At 46.6% G+C, this 14,009-nt stretch overlaps 1 protein-coding gene and 1 long non-coding RNA gene across 2 annotated transcripts; one reads left to right on the forward strand and one right to left on the reverse strand.

Moving 5' to 3' along the window:
- Positions 1–2,214: 2,214 nt before the first annotated feature.
- Positions 2,215–3,437, reverse strand: LOC309345516. Its single transcript, XR_014158278.1, has 2 exons — positions 3,110–3,437; positions 2,215–2,771 (listed from the first exon to the last, which is right to left on the reverse strand). It is a non-coding gene; the product is annotated as an uncharacterized lncRNA (long non-coding RNA).
- A 1,311-nt stretch (positions 3,438–4,748) lies between these two features.
- RNF181 (ring finger protein 181) lies at positions 4,749–12,682 on the forward strand. Its single transcript, XM_081868575.1, has 5 exons — positions 4,749–4,891; positions 10,526–10,659; positions 12,001–12,116; positions 12,226–12,300; positions 12,450–12,682. Exons 1-5 carry the CDS (start codon positions 4,800–4,802, stop codon positions 12,507–12,509), a joined length of 477 nt encoding a protein of 158 aa, XP_081724701.1. The 5' UTR covers positions 4,749–4,799; the 3' UTR covers positions 12,510–12,682.
- Positions 12,683–14,009: the final 1,327 nt, after the last annotated feature.

Here is a 14,009-nt window from a genome sequence, read left to right on the forward strand (position 1 = left end):
TTTATAATAATGAGTTGCTGTGCATAAATTGCTACATCTGCTGACAAAGCAATAGAGGAAAGGCAAAGAAAATAAGAAGGAAGGGTTGTGATGATGACCTAGAGATGGTTCTCAGGTCCCAAGGCTGAAGACGAGAGGAGCCAGAAGCCTGACTCTGAATTCAGGATTGTGATTTCCCAAAGGGTGGGGGGGCAACGTCTGCCAGTAGGCCATAGATGCCATGCAGGTGGCTCTTCACACTGCCAGCTGGCTGGCTAACTTGGCTCGTTTAGATATTAATAGGCTGCAATTCACGGATTAATGGGCATGCCAGCTTGTAGGCTTTGCAACCATTGGGTTTCCCATTTGTTGTGATGGAAATGCCACTCTCACAAAACTAAAGCACTGGCAAATCTTCAAAACTGGGATCCAGGACAAAAGCAAAGCAATAATGGAGCGATTGTCTTCCCCCTCACTTCATGTGGAGGACAGTGTCCTGGGACAGACTTCACCAGCCAGCTGCCTCCCAGAGGTTTTGGGCTACAGCCTGAAGATGATGGGAGTTGTTGTCCAAAACCCCCTGGAAGACAGCTGGCTGGTGTAGGCTCTCCTAGAAAGTGGTGGCAGGCATCCTAGGACAGTTTCTGAGGTAAACCAAAAGACTTATTATGAGTTTTCTTTTTTCTTTTAAAAAATGTGTCCCTAATTTTGGAACAGCCTGGGGTAAATGTTAGGGGAACAGGATTCAGAGTCAGCAGGTACCTGGGTGGTGCATGCCTGACAAAACAAACACCTGTGACTTCCCACCTGAAATACACCTGCAGTGTTTCAGGTGCGGATGGAATTGGGGATCAAGAGTTTCTGGGAGTTTAGCAAAGTGGTTTCTGGTCATGTCCTGCAGGGCAGTGCCTCTCAGGCTATCTGATGTAGTGGACCAGCATTCTGTTTTCCTCGGTGTGCCAGGAACCAGAGCCATATTTGGTTTCTGAAGCATTCACTTTCAATAGCACTGCTATGGGAACAGTGTTCTCATTTTGGAGCCTCTGGGCCAGAGAATTGCAGAGTTGGGAGAATTGCAGAGAAGACCCAAGGGCCATCCAGCCCAACAACCCCTTGCAATGCAGGAACCACAGTTCGAGAATCCCTGACACATGGCCATCCACCGTGTTTAAAAATCTCCAGTGAAGGAGAGTCCACCATCTGCCGAGGGAGTCCATTCCACTGTCAAAGAGCTCTTACCATCAGAAAGTTCTTCCTCATGTTTGACTGGAACCTCCTTTCTTGAGATCTGAATCCACTGGTTCTGGCCTCACCCTCTCAAGCAGCAGGAAACAACCTTGCTTGTTCCATGAGGATGGAAGCTCTTCAGATATTTCAAGGTGGCTTTCATGTTTCCTCTCAAGTCTTCTCTTCCCCAGGTTAAACATACCCAGTTCCTTCAACCTTTCATCCAGATGATTCAGCAGTTGATCAGATCAGATCAGAGCCAGACCAGCCGCCAGGCCCAGGGAAGTAGCCAAGTGACAACGCTTTGAGAAGCACCCTGATTCTCACTGAGTTTGGTGAGAGCTGGGGTGCAATGGTAGTGGAAGTGGTGATGGAACACGGCAGGGGGTGGGGGTGGGGAGGCGGCAATTCCTATTTTGCCTCAGGTGGTGAAACAGGATGGGTCACCCCTGGATCAGATGCAGCTTCTGCTGATGTGTCAGAGCATTTCCCCCTCTTTGTCAGCTCTCCAGGGACCTCCTGCCCAGAGCTCAGGAGCATTCAGGTATCAGTTGTGCAACTTAACGTTTCTGGAGTCATAGAAGGCTTCACAGACAAGATAGCAGCTCTGGTGGGGTGGAGACACCTGGAATGGACAGCCTTTAGCGGCTTTAGAGATGGGTTAACCATCCTGCTGATAGTGGTGCAGCAAGGATGGCACCTCAGACCTGAATATCAAGTCCCTGCCACCTGGCGAACCATCCAGAGAAGAGCAGATGATGGCAAACAGGTCTGACATCCGTACCTGAACCCACCAGGGCTTTGTATTTATTTCTTTTTTTAAAAGCTTTTTATAGATGGGAGGCGGGTGATCTGTACACGTTTACAGATGTTCATTTTCAGCTTCTTACTTCAAAGGTGTGTTACCCTGCAAAGTGGTGCTTGTTATTCCCCAGTAAACGTATTTAGTATCAGACTACCCATTTTATTCCTGTAGTCGTAATGGTGCTGTGGTTTTTTTATTAAAAAAATGTATCATATTGGTTTTTATAATATTATAAACACAAATGAGAAAGCAAAACTTGGAATACTATACAGATTATTGGATTGTCAAGTACATAGGGTGAAATTAAGATACACATATATTATAAATTCACTAAGTAAAGGTAAAGGGACCCCTGACCATTAGGTCCAGTCGTGGATGACTCTGGGGTTGTGGCGCTCATCTCACTCTATAGGCCGAGGGAGCCGGCATTTGTCTGCAGACAGCTTCTGGGTCATGTGGCCAGCATGACTAAGCCGCTTCTGGTGAACCAGAGCAGCACACAGAAATGCTGTTTAGCTTCCCGCCAGAGTGGTACCTATTTATCTACTTGCACAAAAAATTCACTGAGTAGACCCTTGTATAAAGATACATGTGACACAATAAATGAAGACCATACACCGAGAAGTTTATTCCTCTTGGACTGTCTGTCAATCACTCAGCTGTGCTGGGTCACACATTCAGAAAGTGCTATTTCCCACATATGAGCATATGTGAGTCCTTTTTGTTTCCCACCTCACAGCTATCTCCATCCTGGTAGCTGCTAGCAGAGAGAAGACCAGAGTTTGATGAGGAATCTCAGGGAGGAATCTCTAGAAGCACCAGCAATGGGTATGACACCAAATCATGAGTAATTATTACAGAGATTTCCAACAAAACATTTTGCAAGAATAAGTCCTACCACATGCTGCCAACCTGTCAGTGGCCATGGCTGCTATAATTTTTTCAACATATGCATCAGTCTATTGCTTCCCCTACAAGGTTTGTGGCCTTCACTCCTTCTGCTGCCTCTCCCACACATAAAGAACTACCTCCAGATTCCTCATCAGCACAAAGCCTAGGAACTTTACCACAGCTCCAGAAGTGTGCCTGCTGCATTACCTTAGCAATTGCTGAGGTGGAAGAGGATTTTGTGATTCACTCAGTTAATCCTCCTATGGGTGGCAGAGCTTCAGCCCTAGGACACCATTATGCTATCAGACAAGCCACAGTGTCCCTGGTGGTGCTGTGGTTTAAGAAAATATGAAGAGCCCGGCTGGGCCAGCGTCCCGTTCTCAAAGTGGCCAGCCAGATCCTTCTCTGGATGGCACTGAGTTTTATTATTATTTTAGTGACATTAACATGCACATGTTCAGTGTTTGTGTGCGTATTCCTCCTTCCAAAGTAGGGTTGGCAAACTATACTTTTGCTCTAAGATGTCAGGAATGCAGAAGCACAGAATGGTGTGTTGGGTTGGAATAAACGACAGACGAGTAGCAGGTGTCATCTGGGAGGCATCCTCTCGAGCATGTCTCGGGGGGAGTCCCTTTTATTGAACAATACAGCATTGCCACCTATGTGCTTGCTGCTGATTGGTTAACACAAATACAAGGCAAAGGATACATGCCACATATGTGCTTGATGCTGATTGGTTAAAGCAAAGGATACATGTCATATATGTGCTTGGTGCTGATTGGTTAATACAGATACAAAGCAAAGGATACATATAGGTATTAATCACTAATAGATTGAAGGCTGAGAAAGGGAGCACAGAACTAGACAAGCATGAAAACCTCCTAATTAAATTATAACTGGTGATTAATAGAACAAGACCTAAAACAATTACTTAATGATTGATGATGTAAGACTTAAAAGGACATATCAATCATGTTCCATAGATGTGATCAACTATGCATTAAGAACAGGTCAGAATGCCGTGTTTGTTTGAACTAAGTGTGAACCTGAACCTAGAACGGTTTGTTGAGAAGAAAATGTCTGAACCTAGAACGGTTTGTACAGAAGCAGAAGCATTCCTACAGAAGCCAAACTTTCCTACATCGGTGGACAGAGAAACGTTAATTGTCTGCCTCACAACTGGCTAATGCCTCCCACTTCCCCAAGCCAATGACGTCCATCAAGTAAATCAATGAAAATACTTAACTAACTGAGGTTCTGCCCCCCCCGCCCCCCATCATAAATCCTGTCCGCGCCCATGTTACCAGGTGCTTTCCATACGTTTTGGCCTTTCCTAGGCCCCAGCTTGCACAGCTGTATGGGAGTTGCAGTCCAAATCGTCTGGAGGCGGCAGGCGCTTGGGGAAGGCTGACCGCGCATCTTTCAGCTGCCCGGAGCTTCGGAGGGGATCCACCTTTGAAAAAGCAGCCTGTCCCTCCCCGGAGCAAAAAAAGCTTCAGCTTTGCTTGAGAGAAAGGAATGCAAGAACTCAGAGCCGCGGCTCCGCCCGTGCTCGGCCCGCAAGAGCAAAGCAAAGCTGGGAAATGCCCCAGGAATGGAGAGCCTGCCCGCCCGTGCTCGACCCGCAAGAGCAAAGCAAAGCTGGGAAATGCCCCAGGAATGGAGAGCCTGCCCGGCCGCTTCCTTCTTCCTCCACTTCCCTCCAGCATCCCCCCCGCGCCGCCCGCTGCCAAGTCCCGTCGGGCGCCTTCCCACGACCCGAATCCCCGCATCTCGCCGCCCGCCCTGATTGGCCGCTGCCCGCGGGCTGGGGCCAATGAGCGCGCGCGGCGTCCCGGCTGAGGTGGGCTTGGCCAGGAGCCGAGTCCCGGGCGGAGGCGGAGCGGGAGGCGCCGCCATGGCTTCCTACTTCGAGGAGCACGACTGCGAGCCGGGCGCCGGGCCCCGCCAGGAGGAGCCGCATCGCCAGGCGCTGCTGGAGCTGGCCAGGTGGGCGTCCCGGGGGGCGGGCGGGCGGGCGGGCTGTGGGGGGCTCCCTCCCGGGGCAGAGCCGAAAGGCAGCCTCGGGACACACAGCTGACAAAATGAAGGGATCAGCAGCCTCCCCTGGCCCGGGAAAGCCCACGGGATAGCTAACAATCCGGGAGAGCAGCGGGGAACGGCGCTGGAAGAAGGGGAAAAGGGAAAGGGACCCCTGACCATTAGGTCCAGTCGTGGCCAACTCTGGGGTTGCGGCGCTCATCTCGCTTTCTTGGCCGAGGGAGCTGGTGTACAGCTTCCAGGTCATGTGAACATGACTAAGCCGCTTCTGGCAAACCAGAGCAGCGCACGGAAACCCGCCGGAGTGGTACCTATTTATCTACTTGCACATGATGGGCTTTCGAACTGCTAGGTTGGCAGGAGCAGGGACCGAACTACAGGAGCTCACCCCATTGCGGGGATTCGAACCGCTGACCTTCTTCTGATCAGCAAGTCCTAGGCTCTGTGGTTTAACCCACAGCGCCACCCGCGTCCCACATGAATAAGGGGATTTCCTGCAAAAAATGGAAGGTTGACAGCTATGTCTGGACATGCCTAGGCAGGTCTCCCCCCCACTTGCAGGTAGACTGCCCCTGGACTTGAGGCTCCCTCTCGCCATCACAGCTAGTAGACCCACTCTCCTATCTTCCCTGCAGTTCTGCTTCTGGGCCGTGGCAAGGTTTTCAGAATCTGTTGTGTTGTTGTTTCTATATTACAGTACAGTGGTACCTCGGGTTACAGACACTTCAGGTTACAGACTCCGGTAACCCAGAAATATTACCTCGGGTTAAGAACTTTGCTTCAGGATGAGAACAGAAATCGTGTGGCGGCAGCGGGAGGCCCCATTAGCTAAAGTGGTGCTTCAGGTTAAGAACAGTTTCAGGTTAAGAACGGACCTCTGGAACGAATTAAGTATATAAACAGAGGTACCGCCGTACATTGTGTGGTTAGCGTTCAGGGTCCTCGCCCCCAGTCTAAAACTCCACACAGGAGAAACGGGACGGGATGGGCCTGAGCTGGGCGGTGGAGCATCTTCTTTGCATGCTCAGGCCTCACGCTTCCTCCCCAGCATCTCAAGGTGGGCTTGGGAGGGACCACTGTCTGTAGTCTTGGGAAGCTACTGCCAGTCAGTGAAGGCAGCAATGAAATAGCTGGGCCAATGATCTGGCTTGGAATAAGGCAGCTTCCTGTGTCAAAAACGTGTTAAACATGGAAACAAGAAGGTCTTGTTTCAGTTTCATGCGCTTAGGCTTAGTTCACAGGGCAACTAAGGAGCCACAGCAAAGGCATCTTACAAAAAGGGAGATTGGATGGAGGAAGGAGCAGGATAAAAATCAATCTTACCTCCCAGGATCTTTTTGGACCACCATGGCCAATGCAACACCAATTAAAAAGGGATCCCAGGGAGGATGCTGGAAAATATGGGCTGGTTAGCTTAATGCAGTGGTTCTCAAAGGGTGTGGGAGGAGAGGATGGCAAGCATGTCGGGAAGTGTGTCTAGGGCAATCAAAGAAACATTTAAACATTTTGGTATAGTACAGTATTATATGGTATAGCATATATAATTTTTTTTAGCAGAATATTGATAGATATGTTTTCAAACTGAGAGCAAGTGCTTCAAGTGATTCTGTGGACAATCCTAGTTGTGGTTTCCAATGTATTTTATCAATTTTTAAAAATGGTGTCGTGCAAGCACATTTTTATTCTTAAAGTGTGGCCCCCAGAAAAAAGTTTTGAGAACCACTGGCTTACTGTCTCTTCTAGGAAAACCGGTGGGGCGCATTGCTAAAGCGAGTTCACAGGCATGTAGAAGTACCAGTTTTGCTGAAGTAGAACTAGGATGACTTGTGCAAGGGTAAATCCTGCCTCACTATTTGGCGGTGTACGCACACCTATTTACTCTGCATCCATTATGCACCCACTGCTGGTTTGGGAAGCAAAGTACAATGTGTGCTTAGATTTCTAAATGCTGTTGACAACCCTTGAGTAAGCTTAACGGCCATTGAACAAGGGGGGAATTGTGAAGAGTTCTAAAAGGATTTCTCCAAACTGAATGAATGGGCAGCAAAATGGCAAATGCAATTTAGTGTAAGCAAGTGTAAAGGGATGCACACACAAAAATCTTAAAATGTCACATATTTCCTCATGGGCTGTGAACTTTTGTAAAAAAATGTTTTATTTAGAATTTTCAAGCAGACATTACATTTTTAATTTCCACTCTTTTTTCTAATAAATGTGAATTTCCCCTCCATAGTTTCCTTATTTCCCCTTAGTTTGCTGCATATTGTAACTAGCCTCCTTCCTCATTATCTAAACTACTTTTCACGGCTGTTTACAATTCATATCCTACTTGCATATTAATATGGTTATTATAGTTCTTCAGATATTCTATGAAAGGCTTCCATTCTTCCCTAAACACTGACTCCTCCTGGTCTTTGATTTTCATTGTTAAACTTTTTAACTCTGCATACTTGTGAATTTATTCTACCAGTCTACTTCGGTTGGTATCTCATCATCCTTCAACTTTTGCACATATATTGTTCTTGCTGCCATTGTTGGGTATAAAAATAAGCTGACCAACTTTTTCGGGACGTCTAATTCCCTTATTCCAAGGGTTTTTTTGTGGGTTTTTTAAACGTCAACTTAAATATCTTATTCAAAATCCTTTAGCCTTTTTGCATGTTTGCCAAATGTAGAAGACTGTACCTTCCATCTCTTGGCGCTTCCAGTGTATATTAGAACCTTTTTTACACATCTTAGCAAGTTTACTTGGGATCAAGGACCATCTATAGATGATCTTTAGATAGTTCTCCCTCAGGGTGTAATAGGCTGCAAATTTCATATTAATCACCCATTGTTTTTCCCATGATGCCATCTTGATGTTGTGTCCTAGATCCCTTGCCCAGTGTATCATAGCAGCTTTGACCAGTTCATCTTTTGTTTCTTATTCCAGCAGGATTTTGTACATTTTTAAAATTAGTTTTTCATTATTCTCCATTAAACCCCTTTCAAAGTCAGAACTTTCTTCAGCAGATCCCTCCAGTTTATCTTTTTTGTACATCTCAGATTGGAACCACTCTGTTATCCATTCCTTAATGTCCTCTCTTTTTTTGAGCATTACTCCTGCTTCACCGATCTCTAATATGTCTCTGTAGGTGCCCCATTTCTTTTTCATATTCATTTTCTTCATAGAACTTGCTTCAGTGGGCTAGAGCAGGGGTCACCAACCTAAGGCCCATGGGCCAGAAGCGGCCTGCGGAGGTTGTTTGACCGGCCCATGAGCCGCCCCCGAACTGAGCTGCCCGCTCGCGTGCTGCGCTAAACCGGCGCAGCGCGGCACGGGGACTCGCTTCCGCAGCGCTGGAAATCATGTCTGCACAGACGCCGAAAATCGTAGGGGCGCACGCTCACCATAGGTATGCATGCCAACCATATTGTCTATCAAATCCTTCTAAATCCAATAATCCAACATCTTCCAGAGCTATCCATTCTGTTAACCAGCATAAACATGCTACTTCATAATACAATCCAAGATCTGGTAGTAAGAATCTGCCTCTGTCTTTTATATCTGTTAAAATTTTGTACTTAACTCTTGGCTTCTTCCCCTGCCAAATGAATCTTGATATGTCTCTCTGCCACTGTTTAAAACAACTTAAATTGCTTATTACTGGTATTGTTTTGAAAAGAAATAGCATCATAGGCAGGACTTATTGACCTTTTTTTAGGGGGAGAACCCAAGGTTGTTGAAGGGAGGGGGACTTCTCTTCTTTGCCCACTCACCTCACCGCTGGGGCCAAAAATTATAAACTGCCACCAGGGAATGGCACTGCAGAGGTGCTGAAACACACTAAAGAGGTGAGTTCCGGCTGGAAAAAAGCCCTGGTCTTAGGTAATATTTTCATCTTGATGGCTGATATTCTTCCTGATAAGGAAAGTTGCATCTTCCTCCACTTTCCCAAGTCTTTTTTTTACTTCTTTCCACACTCTCATACAATTACCCATGCAGCTCTCAACCACTTCTGGAATGGACTCCCTTTTTGTATTCCAGAAATCCAGGTCATAAACTTAGTCCAATTAAAGTCCATCCAAAACACACTGTTTATGATCCTCACTTGGTTTTTTTTACGAGGCTTCCTTCTGCGAAGAAAGCATGGCTTCCTGTGCTCGGCGTCTACCCAGGTCAACCTCAAAAAGTGCTCTCCAGCTCTGCAAAGGTTGGGGGGAGCCGTAATTCATGCTGTGGGGGCGCAAGACAATCCGGACCTTTATTAGAAGGTTTAGTGCCCACGCTTTCCTCCCTATGCTCTGCGACAGCCCAGTCTCACAACAAGCAGCCGAGGTCCTTCATGGCAACTCAGAAGTCTGAGGAAAACATGTTCCCCCTTCCAGAATAAAATAACAATCCCACCTCCTCTTTCTCTGATGCTCCCAGTGAGTGAAGCAGAGAAGATCCCCCAGGGTTCAAATGAACACCTTATTTTGGAAATTGGGTCACAATTAAAATTTGAAAAATAACCAAACAAGTATTAGAAACCACCCCAGAATTGGCCTTTCTAAACATCTTCCAAGACAATGATGCCCATTTACACCACAAAGAACTCATAACCCACCTACTTTCAGCAGCCAGAAGCATCATAGCCAGACACTGGAGAGACCTGTCAGGAGTAAGCATGGACCAATGGTACCAAATAGTATAGGAAACAGCCCTACTAGACAAATTAACCAATAAACTGAAACTGACACGGGGACAAACAAAAGAAGATGCCTTCACCCCAGTATGGCTCCCCTTTATCACATACACAGCCCAACAAGACAACGACAAAAATCAACCAATGGCATACAAATCAATAATGCTAACCTGATCCAAAACACCCACCCACCCCACTCACACATGAAAACAAAGACCACCACAGCCAACCACAAATGAACAACCACACCCATGGCCAAGCCCAACCTCTCTCACCGCCAAAGGAACACAAACGAAGAACAAAAAAACTGCACAAGCAACGCTGACACCAAACCCTACATGTAGTAAGTAAAATAGAAACACCGTCGCCCGACCCCACCCCCACCCATCTTTCCACCCCCTCCACCTCTTTCCCCCTTTTCTTCCCAATGTCTCAACAAATGAAACTGATTTGTAAAAATGTTACATGGGGAAAATAAATATATGAGAGAGAGAGAGAGAGAGATTACACACACTTTTGTAAATCAAGAAAATCTTTAATAAAAAATTGACAATAAAAATGTGAAAGAACGTATGCAAAGGTTAATATCAAATATCTTTTTATCAAAGATAAACTAATCTAAATAAAAGCACAAACCAAAAGGAAAACTTCCATTTTTTGTGTCAGCTGTATATAGAAAATTATTCAAAGCATCCATTCCAAAATAGCACCCAACAATTCTGCTTTCTATAAACAAATGTTTTCTCCAGTCCTCAAACCCAGATATTATGAGTTCATTTTCTTTTTTCACTCATAAAGTATATAAGGAGTTTCCAATTTTTAGGAATTTGGATCACGAGCTCTCTGATGGCTCAGAGCTCTCTGACGAGGAAGCCCGGTGGTAGGTGCTCACACTCTTTTTCTCCAACATATGCAGGTCCCTCTTCAATGGCCTGGAGATTGATGTGGGCTTCTTGGAGAGTGAAGACTGGGACCACCGGCTCCCCCCGCCAGCTGCCAAGCAAGCTGTAGAGAGCCTTCCTTCAGTGCCTGTTACCCCACAGCAAGCAGGTAGTAGTTTTGATTTCATTCTGGGCCTTGTATTTCTCAGCACTTCAAGAGTTGTGGTTAGAAGACAGTCTATGTCAGCTTTCTCTAGGTGTTTTGGACTACAACTCTCATCAGCCCCAGCCGGCACAGTCATTTAAGAAAGTAACAAGAATTTGAGTGTCAATGTCTCCAAGACCTCTCAGTCTTTGAAAGCGTCCAACCCAATTTCTGTGGAAGAGATGGTCCAGAGGAGTCACAAAAGCTGCCTGGGGAACTGGGGGAAAGTTGCAAGATGTAGGTTGATTTCCACCTGCAATGGCAGCAGCTGTGCCCCCATTTCCAAGCTCAGCAGCAATAAGGTGCATCTCTCTCCTTGCCTGCCTGCTGGTTTTCCTGCCTCTGCTGAGCACCAACTGCTTTTCCTTGCCTTCCTGTTTGTATACTCAAGGTTTGCTTTTTGGTCATGACAAAGTTCGAAAGGTCACCTTTAAAACGTTTTATTTATTACATCTACAGTCATACTTCGAGTTGAATGTGCTTCAGGTTGAGCGCTTTCGGGTTGCGCTCTGCGGCAACCCGGAAGTAATGGAGTGCGTCACTTCTGGGTTTCGCCGCTCGCACATGCACAGACACTCAAAATGACGTCACACGCATGCGCGGAAGCGGCAAAACGCAACCTGTGCACGCGCAGACGTGCCGTCGCATCTTACGTTCTGTTCAGGATGCGAACGGGGCTCCGGAACGGATCCCGTTCACATCCCAAGGTACCACTATATACTGTATCCCACCTTTCCTCTAAGGAGCTGAAGGTGGGGTATACAGTACTCTTCCCCTCCCATATTATCTTCACAACAACCCTGTGAGGTACATTGGGTGAGTGGCAATTTGAACCCTGGTCTCCCTGGTCCTAGTCTAGCACTCTAACTGCTACATCACAAGGGCTCTCTGCAGTGTTTTCCACCAGCTCTGGTGCAGGATTATTATTATTAGCAGGGTCTTTTCTGATTGATGATACTTCCAGGAAGAATCTGGCACAAAATGTCATGACTCCCAGGTGTGAGGACTTTTGATGTTCTGGCAGCATCTGTCAAAGGCTTTGGCATCCAGAGGGTGGAGTATTTGTGCTTGGCATACCCAGCTTTTCCATCATGTATGCTCCACCCCTTGCTCTTGTAGTAGCAATAATCCACTAGTAATCTTATAGTAGAAAAATCCAATTAGAATAAAATGCTTGTAAATATGGGATTGGCAGGATTTCTGAGCTTTGCAAAGGTGTAGCCATGCTGTGTTGCAGTAGAGTGGAGCCAACTTGATGGAACTGTTTTCTGCCTTTTCTTTTCTCCAACCACTTGTGGGGGTTAGACAAAGGGCTGAAGTGTCCAGTGTGCCTGCTGGAGTTTGAGGAGGAAGAGATGGTCAGGAAGATGCCCTGCGAGCACATCTTCCACAAAGGCTGTATTCTTCCCTGGCTTGGAAAGGTGAAGTATTGGAACAGGGACATTCCCTCTCTGGTACCTGGGATGGCTCCCTCCACCCTTTCCCTTTTCTCAAGAGGCTGCTGCTGCTAACTCTTTTCTCCTTGCCCAGACCAACTCCTGCCCTCTCTGCCGTCATGAGCTGCCCACTGACGACGAACAATATGAAGAGTACAAGAAGGACAAGGTGAGTGCTGATCCCTGTGGGCAGGTGCAGGAGTTAGATGTATGTCTTTTGGCCTGAGGTGCTGTATTATCTCGTGGAGAACCACCTGGGGGCCACATGTCAGTCGTGAATAGAGCCGGAGGCATTCATATTTACCTTTATTTTCCAAGGTGCGGCGGCAACAGCAGGCGCATCGGCTGGAGTATCTGCATGGTGCCATGTACACGTGAGGAAGGCATTCCCTCCGTCTCTCCTTCCAGCTCAAGGCTGACAACCACAATCTCTCTCACACTGCCAGGAAGCAGGGCGCCCCCAGGGCCAAGAAAGGCAGCAGCCCTCCTTCCTTCCCCACTTCCAAAAGCTTGTTGCACCTCCATAATAAATGTCGGGCTTCATTAAGTAACTTCTCTTGCTGTAGTTTCCCTCACCGCACAAGTATGTGATCATGTGGAGGGCATCACAAAGTAGGCAGAGAGTGTGTGTTCTCTCTGGCGGAAAGCATTGTGGCCCCAGAACCTGCAGCATTTGTGGAGAGGTGGCCAGAAGCTGAAGGCAGAACAGCTCAAAATGCAAGGCAGCCAATAAATCAAGAAAATTCTCCTTACCCGTTTTTGTCTCTCCCCCCCCACCCCATTTTATTTACATGCCTCTTCTCCTGATCTGGTTCTTGCCATTTCCTCTGGCAAGACTTGGGCTGACTCTTACAATACCTGGGAAGAGAAATGCCTTCACCTTATGGGCCAATTTTGGCCTGCCAGGTTGTTTTGCGGGTATTTGCAGGCAACTCAAGCTCTTTCAGAGTGTGAAGCAGTATATAGATATGTGATCTAGTTGACACTGTGTACTTTGATTTTCAGAAAGCTTTCAACAAGGTACCTCATCAAAGATGTCCGTGTTAAGCTTTGCAATAATGGAATAAGAGGTTCTCTTGTACATCAGGATTTGGTTAAGTAGCGGGAAATAGAGAGTAGGAATAAATGGGCAGTTCTTTGAATGGAAGGATGTAGAAAGTAGAGTGCCTCCCCCAACAATGATTGGTATTTGACCTTGCACTTTTTAACTTGTTCATGAAAGATGTAGAGTTAGGGGTGAGCAGTTGAGCAGTGAGGTGGCCAAGTTTGCTAGCAATACAAAATTGTTCAGTGTGGTGTTTGTATTTAAGTGAAAAACTCCAAAAGGACCTCTCCTCATTGAGCAAATGGCCCCCCAAAATGGCAAACGCAGTTCAATCCAAACAAGTGCAGAAGCGATGCATGTCAAGAAGAAAAATCTTAATTTCATATATATACACTCATGGGGTCTGAACTTGCGGTGACTGGCCATGAATGAGACCTTGGCATAGTGAAGATTGTGACCCAGTGTGCGGGAGCCATGAAAAATTCAAATCCCATGCTGGGTTTCATTAGGAAAGGAGTTGAAAATAAAACTGCTGGGATCATAATGCTGTTATACAAATCTCTTCTGCGGCATTTGGAATACTTTATACAGTTAGTCACCTCACCTAGGATATTGCAGAGCTGGAAATATCAGAAAAGGGTAACCCAAATGATCAAGGGGATGGAGCAAATCCCCTGTGAGGAAAGGTTGCGGCATTAGGGACCCTTTAGTTTATAGAGAAAAGATGAGCAAGAGGTGACATGAAAGTAGTTTATAAAATTATGCATGGCAGGGAGAAAGTGGATAAAGGTTTTCTTCCTCATAACGTGATTTGTGCGCAGTCAGTAAAGCTG

This window comes from Podarcis erhardii (assembly GCF_964252035.2).
Source record: "Podarcis erhardii genome assembly, chromosome: 7".
Taxonomy (NCBI): domain Eukaryota; kingdom Metazoa; phylum Chordata; class Lepidosauria; order Squamata; family Lacertidae; genus Podarcis; species Podarcis erhardii.

What these genes read in the sequence shown, in the direction of transcription:
- RNF181 (XM_081868575.1), top strand. Translation starts at nt 4,800, where the DNA reads ATGGCTTCCTACTTCGAGGAGCACGACTGCGAGCCGGGCGCCGGGCCC. An exon ending in GCGCTGCTGGAGCTGGCCAG is followed by an intron (nt 4,892 to 10,525) that starts GTGGGCGTCCCG and finishes CAACATATGCAG; the next exon opens with GTCCCTCTTCAATGGCCTGG. An exon ending in TGTTACCCCACAGCAAGCAG is followed by an intron (nt 10,660 to 12,000) that starts GTAGTAGTTTTG and finishes TGTGGGGGTTAG; the next exon opens with ACAAAGGGCTGAAGTGTCCA.